This window comes from Embiotoca jacksoni, unplaced genomic scaffold, assembly GCF_022577435.1.
Source record: "Embiotoca jacksoni isolate LCO1_2020_lvr unplaced genomic scaffold, fEmbJac1.0.p SCAF_16, whole genome shotgun sequence".
NCBI lineage: Eukaryota > Metazoa > Chordata > Actinopteri > Embiotocidae > Embiotoca > Embiotoca jacksoni.
In genome coordinates, this window is record NW_027185296.1 from 10338053 (window position 1) to 10354008 (window position 15956).

The following is a 15956-nucleotide window of genomic DNA, read 5'->3' on the forward strand; positions in this document are numbered from 1 at the left end:
ATGCAGCATTATAGAAATGTGGATTAATTCTGCATAGAAAATGAAAGCAATTATTGTAATTCAGATTCAGCAATTTTAGTAGTTCTACTTAACACACACACTTGTTAGCAAACCAACGTAGGTTTAGTTAGGCCTGCAGCACACTTCAGTAGGTGTTATATGTGTGGACATGCTTCACCTTGATATTTATAGAGTAGTAACTCTGTAGAGAAGTTAAATAAGCCCTACTTACAGGGTTGCACTATACACAAGCTGTTAGGCAATTCAAATTAAAACATGCGAAGTGACAAATGCTTGTTTGTGACTTGATCACCGATTCAAATATAATTTACATTTTCAAAGGACATGATGTCTGAATTTACTCCTCTCACCATATGAGCAGGACTTCCATGAGTTTATACTGAATGTCATAAAATTAAAATGAATTACTGACATTTGCAAAAAATTAAACAAAATATCCTCTTCGGGGGACATTTTGTAGTATATTCACCAAGTTGAAGACACCGTCGTGTGTGAATTGTGTCAGCTCTTACCTGAGAACAGCCGTTTGTGAGGTGGCAGCCCGTGCTATAGCTCAGGGAACCTTTTTCTTGGATCACTGTGAAGCAGGAAGTTCTCCCAGCACAGCCGCTTTATGGCTCTTTGACTTTGCTCCTGCAAAGGTAGAGCCACCCAGTGTCACTAAATACCAGACTCTAAAAACCATCTACTTATATCACAGAGCACCAGTTCCAGTTGGGTTTAAACAACGACTGCCTCTAATCTGCCATTGAATATGATGATAATTTGACAGAAGTCGGATAACTGAAAACTGGTTGACATGTTAAAACAAGGCTATAAAAACACCACTAAAGTATCCACTTCAAACAATTACTATACAAACACAATATTTCCAGTATAAAAACATCTTACATAATCATATTTGACATTTTTAGTCTTTCCCAAACATAGATGGTTGGGGGAAAAAAAAAAAAAAAAAAAAAAAAAAAAAATTATCTATTGAATAAACCTGAATGCAGGAAAAAAAAACATTTGTTGGCTAAACCTCCAGTAAACTGGTGGGAAACTTTGTGCTCAAAGTAGAAAGTGAATTACCCAAATGTCAGCAACTCACTTTTCCTCGTCATGGTTCATGTGATGTACTCGGAGGCAATTATGTTGTAAACAGTAGATAGTAAAGAGGAACAGCTGCGCTCACACAGGAGATGTTGGAAGGTGGATAACACAGCTCATACCAACTGTACGACAAATTCATTACAGATAGATCAGACTGAGCAACATAACTACAATGACTTCTACAAGTAAAACCTTAAAAGGAAGAAATCCAAGAGTTTTGGTGGCTTAAAATACCATCAAGACTCATTCACCCAAGAGGATAAAAACAGGGTTGTATAATAGGTATCTTTTCTTGGTTGTGCTGTAGCTTCTTCATATTCAATAACAATGAAATGAAACCACATGATGTGAAGGTCCTTGAAGACCAACAATGAGAAGACTGACTGTACTGTGTCACTATCTGCCCTCAGGTGTGGTCTGTTTATGTTTGCTTGACAGAATGTGGATTCAGTCTAATTGGATGCAGACGTCGAGCTGGCAAAAGTAACGGCAACAAAAACAGACAATTAGCAGACAGTAAAAATACAAAGGGAAAATTACAGTGTACCCTGTGTTGTTTAGGTATCTTTACTATAATTACACAGACAAAAACAATGTACAATGGCTGGATGTTTCAGGCTCGCTTCATCTGACTACGCCAGTGTCGTCACACTCTGCAACACAAAGCGGCACAACACACAGCACACATGTCCATTGAGTACAAAATGTGAAAAGAACCCGGTCAATGGAAAAACCAAAAGCACATTTACAGTGATTTACAAGAATTCAATCGGCCATTGTGATCACGAGGATAGTCGCTCCTCCTTCTGCCGAAGGGAAATCAAAGTGATGTCATCGCTGTCGTGACATCCATTCATTTGGGATTAAATGGTAAGTGATGGCAGTTTTGAATGTAACGTTGACCTCTCACTCTCAGATCAAAGAACATGGTTTATTCCTTAATGGCATTTTTTTAAAATCGTAAATTCAATCCATTTTCCCACACTTAGGTTCTTTTATTTATTGCAACCTTAGTACTTCTCAGGAACAAGTACTTTTTCGATTACACCTAAACTTGGGGCTGATAAAAGGTAATTATTCATCCACACCAGTTGAATGAAAAGAAAAGGGGAAGGAGTGAAATTGACCTGACACTTTTCTTTGAAGGATATTTTAAGAGTATTTCGACAGCATGTGGAACATCGTTCAAAGTATTTGTCCATTTCATGTACACTGACAAAATGAAGGCACAGACTGATGAAAAGAGCACGACTGAGTTAAGTCTTTATACACAGTTTGCTAAAGGAATCCTGTTAAATGACTATGATTTACTCCGTTCGATAACTCTATGGTTGCTCACTTTTAACAGAAATCTCTCTTACGGGACGTGCTGAGATTCAGATTGACTGCCCCAGCATTTAGTGCCAAATATCACACATACACAATGTGCCAGCTTCCAACTGTCTTAAAAGAAGAGGCAGATACTAAGTTAGTAAAAATGGTCTCAGGGGTCTTAAAAAAAAAAAAAAAAAAAAGGAGGGGTGGGGGACTGTGGCCGTCCACCTACAATGTTCCACGCTCAATGTGTGCGTTGTGTCTTCAATGAGACCCTGTTCCTTATCTGCTTCCTGAAGCCCTCCTGCCGCTTCTCTCCGTCCGCTCTCAGGCAGATAAGGAGGGTGCGTGCGATTGTATGCAGCAAATCATAGCACCAAAAATTCAGAGCAGCTCCTTCACCCCTTCGTGGAGGGGGGCAGTGGTGGTGGTAGTCGACGGACGTGAAGCTCATGCCCGTTCTTTACGCTTCAGTTTGGAGGACTTCTTGACGGAGCCGTTCTTGTTGAGCAGCTTCAGCACTTTGTCTTTGTGGTCGAGCACTTTCATCATGGTGTCTCTGGCCTCGGTCACCTGGTCCATCACCAGCTTGCAGCGCTGCATGTTACCCTGGCAACCAAATGCACGCATTACTTCAGCGGTGGAAAGCAAATTATTGGGAATAGAGGTTACCTGTTGGATTGTATCGAGTCTGCTGAGCATCATCAACACTACTAAAATGAGTTCTGAAAAATAAATAAATTAAGGCAAATTGACAAGCTAAAGAGGAGAAACTGTGGACTACAAGTTGTACCCAAACTGATACATGGCTCTGCACAATCAGCCCAGAAAATGTGCGCTTAGAGTTTACAAGAGACCCATTGGTTTCAATTTATTTTAATAGGCTACCGAAACCAACACAGCTAATGCATTTATGCTGGTTTTTATTAATGGTATTTTATTTCAGAGCTGCATTGATTCAAAGTCTTGGGAGTGCTCTGTGGATTAATCTTGAAGGTGCATTCCATGTGCTGAAGTAAAGATCTGTCCACAGACAGGGTTTCCTCAGGAACAGAGCCAAGTGCGCTCTCACAGCATCTAACCTGAATGAGAGAGAGCGAGTGGGTGTGACGGTGAGGTGACTATGAAATTTGCAGTGTAGCTGTGTGAATGTAGCAGTGCCGTGTGTGCAGTTTAGGCTGTTTCAGTAATTAAATGCAAAACCTCTTCAAAACCAAAGCCAAGTTCCTGTGTCTAGCTGGCCACAAGAAAGGGAAGGGGGTTCACTCTGAAGTTAGCAACAATGCGTTAGCCTAATCTGACCAGGCTCACTTAAGGTGGACAGGTCTTTAAGGTGGACCAGCGATGTGACAATCTCAGTCACTCCTAAACAGAGAACAGAGAAATATCTGCCTGCTGAGTTCAGTTTAGTCTGTAAAACATATTAAATTATTGTAAACGTAGCTGCTGGCTGAAACAGCAGCCTCCTCTCTCAACCCAGCCTGCAGTAACAACCTTACCTGTATAAGTTCGTTGATTCGGTGGAGGTCATCATCAGCGCCCGCCCTCTTCTTTGGGATCAGGCCCTCTTGGAGGGTGGAGAGGCGGCTGTACACATCATGCTCTAAACTCGACTACAAAGCAAGTAACAGACAAAAACTATGTTTACAAAAGTTCAGTCAAGACATGTAGGAAAAACAAAGTGCATGAGAACGATTTTGTCCCTTCAGAGCATCACTTGGAGACATGAGTGGAGTTACTGTTCAATTAACATTATTTTAAAGGGGCTATTTTTGTCTAACTGAGTTGATTTGGTTACAAAAGTCAGTGAAATGTAATTGTAAATGTCACTATACAGTGTTTTAACATTATTTTTAAATGTTTTTAATCTTTTCTAAAACTGCGGCTCTTTATGTCCTCTAGATATCTAAGAGTTTAATCAAAATAATTGTCTTTGCTCAGTTCGATGCGAATATGACTCCACTGTATCATGCGTTATTGTTTATATATTGCAGCACAATGTTCAGCGTAACCTCTCTACCTTCAAGACTAAACAGTATTAAATGGGCCAATGTAAATACACATTTTTGCCCCCCTGTACTCACCAGCTGCCTGAGCTGTGCAGCACACAGGTGAATTTTCCAGCCTTGTGCTCGGCATGCCACTCCTCTCTGATTGGCCATATCCTGTAGGGTGCCCTTCTTCTCCTCTGAGAGAGAGAGAGAAAGGCAATTAGAGTTAGAAACAAAAAGCCACAAGCTGTATAAAACATGTGTTTTTGCCTGTAGGTAGTAAGATACTGACCTTTGACCCGGATGTCGCTGTACCTCTGGAAGTGGTGGTAGGCAGCCTTCCAGGGGTTTCGGTAGTGCCGCAAAAGGGTAACAGGTGGCCGAGGTCTGACTGGCACGTAACGCACTCCTTCTTCATCTTCAACACAAAAGCAGGCATTAAACCGGTGATACTGCCGACAACACACATCGTACTCCTCACGGCAAAGGTTGGCATGACATACCAACATATTCCCTTGGTGGAGATTCACGCCTCTCGGCCCTGCCGGTGATGGGCCTGCCTGGGGCCTTCTCTTCATCTGTGCTGTTGGTCTCCATCATCTCGCTCTCTTCAGTAGAAATAACATGCTGCTGCTTGCGGGGCTTTTTCCTTGGGGAAGCTCCAGTGATCAGATCCCCTGTGGCAGGAGTGTTCAGGCTGGAGGCCTGTGTGGTGAGGGCCGGTGCTGATGACATGTTTGCAGTTGAATCTGAGAAGACGTAAACAACATTCATGTGTGTTTTTATTTCCATTTTCATACAGATTCCAGATCAGATTACCGATATATGAAACATGCTCCTCACCTGGCTGGGAGGTGTCCATTGTCTCCACCTCCTGCTTGATTTTCACATCTGGGCAGGTGGAGCTGGCAGCACAAGCTGCAGTGCTACTGGCCGCAGGCTGAGTGGGCGAGGCCACAGTGTTGGCCATCGAGGCAGGAACAGGGGGCGTCACTGCCATGGCTGCTGGCAGGGATGAGAGGACAGTGGAGGGCTGGGATGGAGGTACAGGGCCCGGCGTGGCGAGCATGGTGGGGATGGCTTGGGCGAGGAGCTGGTTGTTAGAGGCCACGACCTGTTGTTCTCCTCCCTGAGAAGGCAGTGCTTCTACTGTGGCCATGACAGGAGGGGCCACTGCCATGTGCACCTCAGCTTTGGCTTTCACACTGAGGGAGGAATCACAAGCGTCAGCTCATAGACTCAAATCAGAACAGGAAGTGAACATGGATGAGAGCGGTGTGACACAAGCTCACCCTGCAGGTCGGGGAGATCCTGCTCCTCTCACACCACTATCAATTCTGCCCCCACCGGGTTCACTGGGCTGAGCGGGGATCAGGTTCTTACGAACACACCTGAAACACCAAGACAGACAGAGGCTGTTTGTTAACAGAAAACATTTAAGAATCTTGTAGGAACTTGTAGAAGTTTATGAGACTGTATTTGGATAATCGACTGCTGAAAGAGTCCGTGCTTCAGAGTGACTATGTGCCACTGTAAAGCCTAGTTTTGCAAATAAGTGCTACATAACTGTACACAAAGCCATGTCTAATTTTAGGGTTGGGATAAGTTTGAAAAATTACATCATGTTTAACGTTACTAAGGTCTGGAATTATTCAACAAATTAGCAACAGTAATTTAAAGAAAGAGGGTTTGCCTGTATGATGGCACCAGCAAGTGAATTATGATAGATAATTACTACATAATATTTTACTAATTAATCTCCATGACTGTCAACTGCTTCTCATCCAAGTCATTGATGGTTCACTTAATTAAATGTTTTTCTAGCATCTATCTTGTACATTTCTGTCAACAGTACTTCTCTACTCTGGTGGCACACTGTTAGCAGCGGTTGTTGATATTAACGGTTTCAAGTCCCCTGATTCACCTAATTTGTGAAAAAAAATTTTTTGTTCATGTTGACAACCTTACCTACTCTGTTTACTGTAAATTCACCAGTTCAGCACTATTTTAGGTAAGGTGTTATTTACACAGTCTATGCAGATGCTCACATCTCAGGGACAAGCAGCTATTCATAAGCAAGTGTATTAACCAAGTTGAAACTTTTGTGACGTTAAAGTTCGCTAAATCCGATTAATAGAAGCAAACCTTACGGAAAAGGTAAGAAAAGAGAAGAGGAATATAGAAACATCATTGCATGAAGCCCACTGCTTCATGTGCCAGTGTTGTACGCACCCCTCATTTGCAGGCTTCTTGCGGAGGATGCTGGGTCTCGGGGAGGAGACCAGTGTGGGAGCTCCTCCAACTCCTCCCTGGGTGTGCGCCTGCACCATGGTGGCTACTGGCTGGGTGGTGCTGAATGTGCTGCTGATGGGGCTCGCTACAAAGCCATCAGCCAAAACAACCCCTGAAATGAATAAAACATTCATTAAAAACAGCCCAAGTCTCAGTTTAGTATTCATCAACACCATGTTGTTGTTAATGAGGTAAAATCAGATCAGTAATTACCAGGTTTAGCTTCAGACTGCGATTGTTGCTGCTGCTGCTGCTGCTGCTGAGTGACGATCGGGGCCTGCTGTATTCCTTGTGTGGTGATCGGTGCAGACGTGTGTAGGCCCTGGACTCCTATCGGTGCAGGCTGAAGGCCCTGCGCAGTGATTGGTGCTGGCTGGATCCCCTGGGTGCTGATTTGTGCAGAGGGCAGACCAATCCGGTCCACTGCCATCAGCTGCATGTGGTTCAGATGGACAGTGGTGGCCACGCCCACTCCAGCCTGAGTGGGCAGTGCTGAACTCGGAGCTTGAGGAGTCACTTGGAGAGAAAAATTAAAGTAAAATGAGTTTGTAAATTCTACTAGATTCACATTTAGAAGACACAATTCAGCATTTTACCAAAATGTCAATTTGTCACAATCCAAGCAGTGACAGCCAGTGAAACAAAGTTGGTTAGCAGTGTTTACCGGGATACTGGCGGATGGTGGACACAGAGCTGCTGATGGGGGTGTAGGTGTGTGTCAGAGGGTATGACGAGGAGTAGGCTGGCAGGAAATACTGGAACTGCACAGGCACGGAAGGCCTTGAAAAGAAAACATGGAAGATGAATAAAAGATTCATGTTCATCTCAATAAAGTATTGAGTTTTAAGGTTAATTAATTCATTTTGTCTTCATTACCTTAGCAATAGATGCTTTTATATAATATTTTTTTCATAATCGCAAGAAATAGATTATAAACATCCTTAATTGTCATATTCTTGGTCAGTCTACCATGTTGGTCCGAACCAAAATAACTGGACAACAGCTGGAGGGACTGCCATCAGACACTCATGTCTTCACTCAATATGTTCAGATAACTTTAGTGATTCCCCTACTTTCCAACTAGTTCCATCATAAAGTCACTGTTTTAAGTGATAAAATCCCACTAAAATAAAATGGGGAACCACCGTATACAGCAAAAGAGCTGCAGGAGGGTTTAACTGACATGGGAGTGATGGCTGACTCTAATCTGGCTTCATAAACTATTTGCACTTAAAACAATTAAGGTTTAAATTAGTTTTTTGGTTCATGACATTTAAAAAAAAAAAAAAAAAGGCTCATTTGCTGTTCCCTGCAGGTTTTGTACTGTATTTACTTCAAAAATTTGCAAAATATGTAATTTGCTCAACGTTTGCATCCAACTGTATAACTATCAATGAGTCACACTAGATTCACCACCACTGTGCGCTCACCTGTTGTCACTTCTTGCTTCCATGGTGACGGGGTTAGGAGACGACCTGTGGCCTGGGATTGGGATGAGGTTGGCTCTCTCTCCTGGGTAGTCAGGCTGCACACGGGATGAAGAGTGGGCGATGGGCTGAGGGACCACTTTAGCTGTGAACAACACCATAGGACAGTTAAGACGACACACACTGATCAAAGTTAAGAGAACATATGTGCTGGCAGCACACACCAGTTTCAAGGCAAGTGAAACAAAAGAGCCAACTTACCAACAGGGATAGCAGAGGTGGTTACTGCTGTCGCATGAGACGAGTGTGAGGCCATTGTCATGGTGACAATGGTGTTACTGGCCATTTGGGAATGTGGCACAGCTCCTAGAGATAAATGAAACTACTTTAGAGATATTTGTGTAAACTACTTCAATTTTAGTTGATTTCTGGAAAGTTTTTTGACAAGCTGATACAGTTTTTCTCTACAAAAAGCTGGTACCTATTGTGGTTGTTGATGGTACAGTGTTAGTGGCAACAATTGGTGCCACAGTTGCTGCAGCAACTGGTGTCACAGTACTGAAGATGGGCTTCTGTGAGAGGAAAAAAACAAAACAAGGAAGAATTATTCAATGTCTATAATTACGGTTCAATAGTTTTGCAGGATGTCATCAAGAAGCACTAACCTGTGCCATGGTGTGTGGAGGCTGGGGCTTTTGAGCTCCAATTGCAGGGTGTGATGGCAGAGTAATCCGTGTTGCGGTGTCACGGGATGTCTGAGGCCTTTGAATACTGACGGTGGCAGGAGGGGGGTGAATGGTCAGGCCTGGACGCCTGAAACAGTCAAAGAGTCAAATTACTGACCTCAGGGCACAGTTTTGATAAAAGATCAGAGTGCATCCTCATTTCCACACTACACTCAAGTACATTCATTTTTCTGACTTATGGTTGCTTTTTTTAGCGTGTAGTGTACTGGACACCTTTTCCAGCCTCAACGGGTCGACTCCCACTCAGCGATCCATCCCATGCTCCGGCACGTTTTACCCCTAAAGTCCAGTTCGTACCGTGCCCAATTGAAAAGGTGCTTCTGTTTCTGTTGGACTTGTGCACAGTATGCTTCTAGTGTGATTGCTAACTGAACTAAAACATGACATCAATGATGCAAATGTCCCATTTAAGAAACATCTCCTATTACTAAATGACAGCTTATTTGAGAACATTTGGGTAAATAACTGGTCTGGATTTCCTTTTATGGATGAACCTGAATTATACTGTGGTTAACTGGTTAACTGAAAACCACTGCGTTGCATAATGAATCGAGTTAATATCAACATCATCATTGCATTACTACTTACCCATGTGCTACCTCTGCAGAGTGTGTGACCGTTGGACTGATGACGGGGGACTGAGTTCTCGTCGCTGAGATCGGGGCCACCACAGTTGGGAGCACGGCTGTAGAAGTTGTTACAGTAGGGCGGGACTGCAGACAGAACAGCACAACACAATTTATACACAATGCTTCTACATTTCTAACTCAATATTCACATTCCTTTATGTTAAAGTAAATTTAGAGCACCTGAATAGTCTGGTGGATGATGTGCTGCACTGTGGGCTGGCCGGGGCCCGCATTGGTGCCGGTGGCTGGCCGCAAGACAGTTTTGGAGCTGGACATGACAGCTGCTGCAGCCGCCCCTACAGGGCAAAGAACACACTGATATAGGAAACTACACTGCAACAAGTGAGTGAGAAATGGACTACTGTTTCAAAGACAAGCAAACATCGAGCCTGGCAAACTGTTCTTATTACAGCATGCATACCTCGGGGTAAATGGGATGTAAAGGTCTGGGGAGGGACTGCAGAGGCCCCGATCTGCAGAGCAGGAGCACTACCCCGGATGATCTGAATGTTAGCTGGCATCAGGTGGTGCAAGTTGCTGGAGTGACCCTGAAACATTATGAAGGTGTTTAGTAATCAGCAGGAAAAAGACAGATAATACACACTAACAGCCCATGTACAGTGTTCTCACCTGCTGACCACTGATGGTTGCCACAGGGATAGATGGGGTCGGAGCAATACTGCTCTCTATGGTGACTGTAATGTGACTGGGGACCTTGGGGGGGATGGGTATATGAGCCTGGTTGGATGCTGGTGCTGGAGCAATAAGACGACTTGGCATAGGTGACTTCAGGACAGCCTAAAATAAGACACATAACATAAATGTTTCTGGGTTTCTTTTTATCTTGGAGGGAATAACAAGGAATGCAAATTTTAAAAAAAATTGCTATATGAAACATGGCACAGTAGAATCCTGCAGAATTTTTATAAAGGAGTTTCTGGCTGATTTATTTTAAAAGAAGAAATGATTTGTGGAGTTCAGAAGGTTAAGCAAAAAACAGTTAGCTGTCAGAGTCATTTCAGATTAAGTCCTCTGAAATTATTTATTTTGGATTCATTACAAATTAAACAAGTGTGTGCATCCATATAAAAAAAAAACAATGCTTGATGTGATTGTCCAAGTAAAAATTGGAAACCTGACCACTTAGCTCTCAACTTGGGTCTTTAAAAAAGAAAGAAAGTATTATATACTTACAAATGAAATTCAAGATCGTTACATAAACCTTGTAAATGTTAAGATTACCGGTGCAAACTATGAACCGTGGCTTGTCCCAACAGCAGGTTTACCTGAGCATTCAACATCTGAAAAGTTATCTAAAATAATCTGTGGGTGAATAAATATACATCAGTCAGGGACCATCTTGTGTTCATTTTACTCTGGAGATGGTGTAAAAAATAATAAAAAAAAAAAAAAAAAAAAAAAAAAAAAAATATATATATATATATATATATATATATAAAGCTCGTAGAACAGTTAGAGATGTAAACGTCACCTTCATCTGTCCCTCGGTGAGGACTGCAGGCTGGCCCTGTGGGAGGTGGACAGAGGGGGCAGGTACAGTCACAGGTGTGCCCGGCTGGATGGACACGGTTTGGGGAGAAGCTTGCGGCTGGCCGTGTGTCTGCACTTGTGGATAAGGTCTGACCACCATGGTCTCCTGTTTGTCGTCTCTGAACGCCAGCGTGCCTCCGCCCCCGGCAGGTTGATGATCCTGAGGACCGCGGTCAGCATCCCGACCGCTTTCTGCATCTGCACCGGCTGGAGGAAAATAGTTTGACTCAACATCAATTCACGGTCGTCTTCTCTGCCACGTGTGAGGTCTCCTGAGACGGAGTGCAGTAGCGGTGTGTTACCTGCAGCGTGTGGAGGCTGATTGACAGGCACCAGGTTCCCAGCTGCAGGGATCTGTGGTGCTCCCCCGCTGGAGGCAGGCAGTCCGTGTCGGGGGAATTGCTGGGAGCTCATTCTTTACTATTTACGGCCTAGAATAGAGTTAAGCTTGTACATTAACACCGGAACCAGACGTGTTGAAGAGTAAGTCTGTATGTTTCTAGTCCTGACGATGATTATGAACGAGGACTAACGGTTAACTGGTACCGGGCAGCGCGCGGACAGAAACCGTCACAGCTGCTAGAAAAAGAGCCAGCAGGGACGAGGTGACGGAGAACAACCGGGTTACATGAAATAAACGGGATGCAAACGGCTGCGTTTGATCACAGGAGCACGACGTGAACCTTTGTTTGACGTTAAGCGGTCAGTATCACAACAACAGCAGATATCGAGTGAACGTGCAGAAACAGCTCGTTGACTGCCTGCGTCAAAACGACCAAACGCGGTACCGGTCCGGTCGGATAGTGTTCACCGCGGTACCGGTCCGGTCGGATAGTGTTCACCGCGGTACCGGTCCGGTCGGACAATGTTCACCGCGGTCACTGATTTCGCTTCGGTGAGCTTAAAACTGAAGGCTACCTTGTTAGCCAGCTATCCTAGCTAGCAGCAGGCTAACGTTAGACTCGCTTTCATGTTAAATCTTCAACTTCCCGAAGAGCACGAAGGCTTCGTACGGAGAAACAAACAAACACGTTTCTGGATGTGTGCAGACGTTACCGTACCGCTGAGTTACTAGGCAATGGTCGCTTTTTGGAGTACAATTTTTTTCCATTCGTCTTTTCTTTTTCTTTTTTTTTTTTCCAACATGTAAGCCGGAAGAACACTCAGGAAGAGCCAAACCTCCTGGCTGCAATCCACCAATCAGACAAAAGACTGCCGGATCGCTGACCAATCGGTGCTTCGCAATGTTTCGCCCGACCCGAGCCTCGCTCCGGGAGGGGCGGGGCTCTCAAAGGCGACCGCTCCGAACCTGCAGCACCGCGGTCACGTGGTTGACGGAGATAGCCGAAGTAACTCTGGAGCGAACCTGCTGACATGTGTAGGACCAGCTGACACAAGATTGCGTCCTGTGTCTCAAGATATAGTGGAACAACTTGCAGCTGAGCAAGAAGTCTGCAGGTTCTCCAAAACATAGTTCTGCTTAACGATTTATAAAATGTAACAGTCAATCAAATCCTTCTCAAAATATTAAAAGAAGAGTCAAAAACACCAAAACTGTCAAGAATTCAATGTATTACAAGATTTTACTTAATATCAAAGGTCAACACAGTGAAACCGGGGACTGTCCATGGAGAGTACCTAAGTATGGTCTCCTTGAACACCTTGCAAAGTGTTGCCCCTGCATCATTTGGCCTCGCTGCTCACACAGTCAGAGCCACCAATGTTTTACTTTCCATGAAGTGGAGACACATTTAATAACCTTGATTGGTCATTATTCTTCAATTAACACTCTGATCCGACCTTACTATCAGGAATGTCTCATGAGTAATACAAATAAATGACTCGTGGTCTCTTGGGAACTTAAATGACTCTGTCTTACTGTTCTGTATCATAAAATGGTTATCATTAATTCAAGAAAAATATAAGCCAATCTCATATAGTCCATAACTCTGTAAGTGGAGGAACAACTCAGATCTTTTGCATATAAAAAAATAACAAGAAGCATTGTTTTCAAAAGGTTTCAAAAGGTACATACAGAAGCACGCCCTTGTCCTTTGGTTATTATTATAGATAATGTGGGAAGCATTTCAATTATTAAAATGTTTTCATTCTACTGTAAGATAAGTCTAGGCAGCTTCCAGTATTACCCTCGGTGCAATAAATAGTTGGACAAGTTGTTTATTCATCACTTATACAAGTTACTCCAAGTAGCCGACTGATGCCATCGATGCCTTCGGCTCTTTCCGTCGATCACGTGACAATCGCCTGGCAAGTCATGGCGGTCCGTCGAGTCTCCCGCGCTTCAAACTGAAACCGGAGCTGGCTGGCCTCCTGGTTCACTCGTGCTACGGCAATACCTTCACTGAACACTAGAGAGCAGCAGCCAATCACAGAAATATATGTGGACTCCACAGGGTGTCTTCACCTGCAGGTCAAGTCTATGTGGAGGTATGGCTTCTCATTTTTTGTGTCCAATAAGGTACGAGAGGTGTCTCTGAAAGTATTGCACAGATATTATCCAGTTAATTCAGTTATTGTTCAATTGAGATTGAATGTTGACCCTCTTTGTTCTTTCTGTCACCACACTCATCGTTTCTGAGAGTGTACTTTGAGTCAGAAACTGAAGAGGAAGGCAGGAGAGGGAGGCAGAGGCTGGTGAAGGCCCGTGGTTGAGACCCATTCAGGTTTTTGTTGTTGCTGGATGCAAATAGGAGGACATGGGTGGTGCAAGTGGTGGATAAATCAGGTTTGGGACTGGAGCTATAGTGTTTTAAATACTGACACTGCAGGTGGAGGCTGTCAAAGAATGAGACTGCAGCTGGAGGTGGAGGCTGCTGCTGGCTGTCTAAAGGATGGCTGAGGCTGAGGCTGGGTGGAGCAGATGGATAGTAAGAAAGCAGATTGATGGAACCTGCATGTGGAGACTGTGGCAGAGGCTTGTTTGTCCAAGAAGCTGCAGGCTGATGTTGGAGTTGCTGCTGAACGGCAGTAGCTGCAGTTTTCTGCTGAGACTTGGTGCTAAAATGAACAACAGAGACTCGTGATCCTGCAGGTGGAGGTTGTTGTTGTTTGTTTGAAGATTCGAGAAGAGGAGGCTGTTTTTAATCCTCTTGCTGAGGCTGGATCTGAGACTGAGTGAAGTCATGAAACAGTTCAGACTGCAGCTGGTTGAACAAAGCTGTAGGAAGACTGACTGAGTTTGAGAGTGGTTTTCTGGAGGCAGTAAAGGCTGCAGGTGGAGCATTGTGGTGGACTTTCTGAAGGCTGACGGTGGATGCTGCTGGTGTTCAGAGGCTCTATTATGGAGGTTGAGGCACCGATGGGTTCTTTGTAGTTTGTAAAAGGACTTTGGATTTGAAGTAGAAGAATCACAGTAAAGTAAACTAAAAGTCAGAACTATGTACAGTTTCATTTATTTACAACGATTATGTAGCAAGTCTGAGCTACCGTGGGGGTTCCTTTGAGACAGACGACGACACGCTGAGCCACAAAGTTCGGTTTATGGTTTTGTTTTTATTGTTCACTCCACACTGCGGCACACACTCTGCTACACACGGTGTCGGCGCTCTCCTGCCCTGCCTCCGAGCGTCCGTTCCCAGGCTGCTTCCTCCTCCCCTCCTCACCAGGTCCTGCTTCCTTATCAAAGGAGAGAAACCAATTCCCCCGATTCAGATCAGCTGCGCCAATTCTCCTCCGTCCGGCACCGTTCCCTGAATCACTCTCTCCCCCCTGCAGCTGACCTAACCACGCCCCGCCACCACAGATTACTTTCCCAGTAATAGTATGGACTTTAATTTCCTTCTTCTCTTAACGTGTTCATAGGGGCCCGGTTTTAACGAAGGTGTCCACATCTTTATGTGATGGATAGACTTTTTTCCCCAGAGACTCTTTCTCCCAGAGTCCCTCAGGGTTTTCCACCGTGGTCACGCTGCTTAATGGTTCTTCCAAGCTGCAGGTTGTAGGGGCGAGGTCTGCCATTGGTAAACCTGTGAGGATAGGAAAACACAAAAATGAAGTTATAAAGATAAAAGTTAGTGAAAGCTGCCTAAATTTGAATTTACATTAATTTATCAGTCTGTCTGTTTGTAATCTCATCATAGTGCTGGAGATTTCACTTCTCTAATTTCCAAACATACTCCAGCATGTCATCCACCACAGAGTGGTAAATTGTCTGGTACTCGTCAACAGAGTAACCGTGGATCCTCAGCGGAGCGTCACTGACAGACCCCATCAGGACTCAGCTCAGGGGTGGAAGACTCGGACTTGGGGATCAACTCGAGGACCTGGGTGGGGAAGGGTTGTTGAAGACTGACAACTGTATCTCAAAGTGTGGACCTGCAGGTCTGAGGGAGGAGAGGAAGGAAGGTTCTGGGCTTTAAACCCAGGACCTGTGGAGAGTCAGCAGGTGGGGAGATGTCAGGTTGTGTCATAATGTACATTAGAGACGTCACAAGCTGAAGAAAAATGTACATCAGAGCAGGACTACTCACAGACTGTCTCCATTTTACAGGTTTACAGGAGAACTGCTTCTTCGTCCCTGAAAAGTGCCTGATTTAGTTTTTTGACAACTTCTAACAGCAGCAGTGAGACCCAGTAAATACTGAACTGGATTTGGGAAGCAGGTCTGCTTTACCTGGTTTCTGCAGACTTCAGTTCTCACCTGATGGCTGCTGGTCCTCTTCCTCTTCCTCAGGTTGTCAACAGGGACATTGTCACACTGCAACCAATCAGTGATTATCCTTCTAAATTCTCTTGTTTTTATTTCATAGTTTGACTTTATCCTTCAGCGACCTCTGGTGGTCGTTTTGGACAGAATGTGTCACTTTGGCCCAATGTCCCAACACAGCTTATGATTATCTTCCTCTAATGATAGTCACTATGACAGAGGCA

The 15956-nt window shown here is 44.2% G+C and overlaps 1 protein-coding gene across 1 annotated transcript; it reads right to left on the bottom strand.

Moving 5' to 3' along the window:
- Positions 1-1667: 1667 nt before the first annotated feature.
- sap130a (Sin3A-associated protein a) lies at positions 1668-12239 on the bottom strand. The gene is made up of 20 exons (XM_069150868.1): positions 11369-12239; positions 11008-11273; positions 10146-10313; positions 9937-10063; positions 9696-9811; positions 9475-9599; positions 8806-8953; positions 8622-8712; positions 8402-8506; positions 8144-8285; positions 7378-7493; positions 6927-7229; positions 6654-6825; positions 5714-5812; positions 5265-5626; positions 4925-5170; positions 4714-4839; positions 4515-4618; positions 3930-4043; positions 1668-3039 (listed from the first exon to the last, which is right to left on the bottom strand). The coding sequence occupies exons 1-20, from the start codon at positions 11478-11480 to the stop codon at positions 2881-2883; spliced, it is 3201 nt and encodes a 1066-aa protein (XP_069006969.1). The 5' UTR covers positions 11481-12239; the 3' UTR covers positions 1668-2880.
- Positions 12240-15956: the final 3717 nt, after the last annotated feature.

What these genes read in the sequence shown, in the direction of transcription:
- sap130a (XM_069150868.1), bottom strand. Translation starts at nt 11,480, where the DNA reads ATGAGCTCCCAGCAATTCCCCCGACACGGACTGCCTGCCTCCAGCGGG. An exon ending in TCACCGAGGGACAGATGAAG is followed by an intron (nt 10,314 to 11,007) that starts GTGACGTTTACA and finishes GTCTTATTTTAG; the next exon opens with GCTGTCCTGAAGTCACCTAT. An exon ending in TACATCCCATTTACCCCGAG is followed by an intron (nt 9,812 to 9,936) that starts GTATGCATGCTG and finishes TTTGCCCTGTAG; the next exon opens with GGGCGGCTGCAGCAGCTGTC.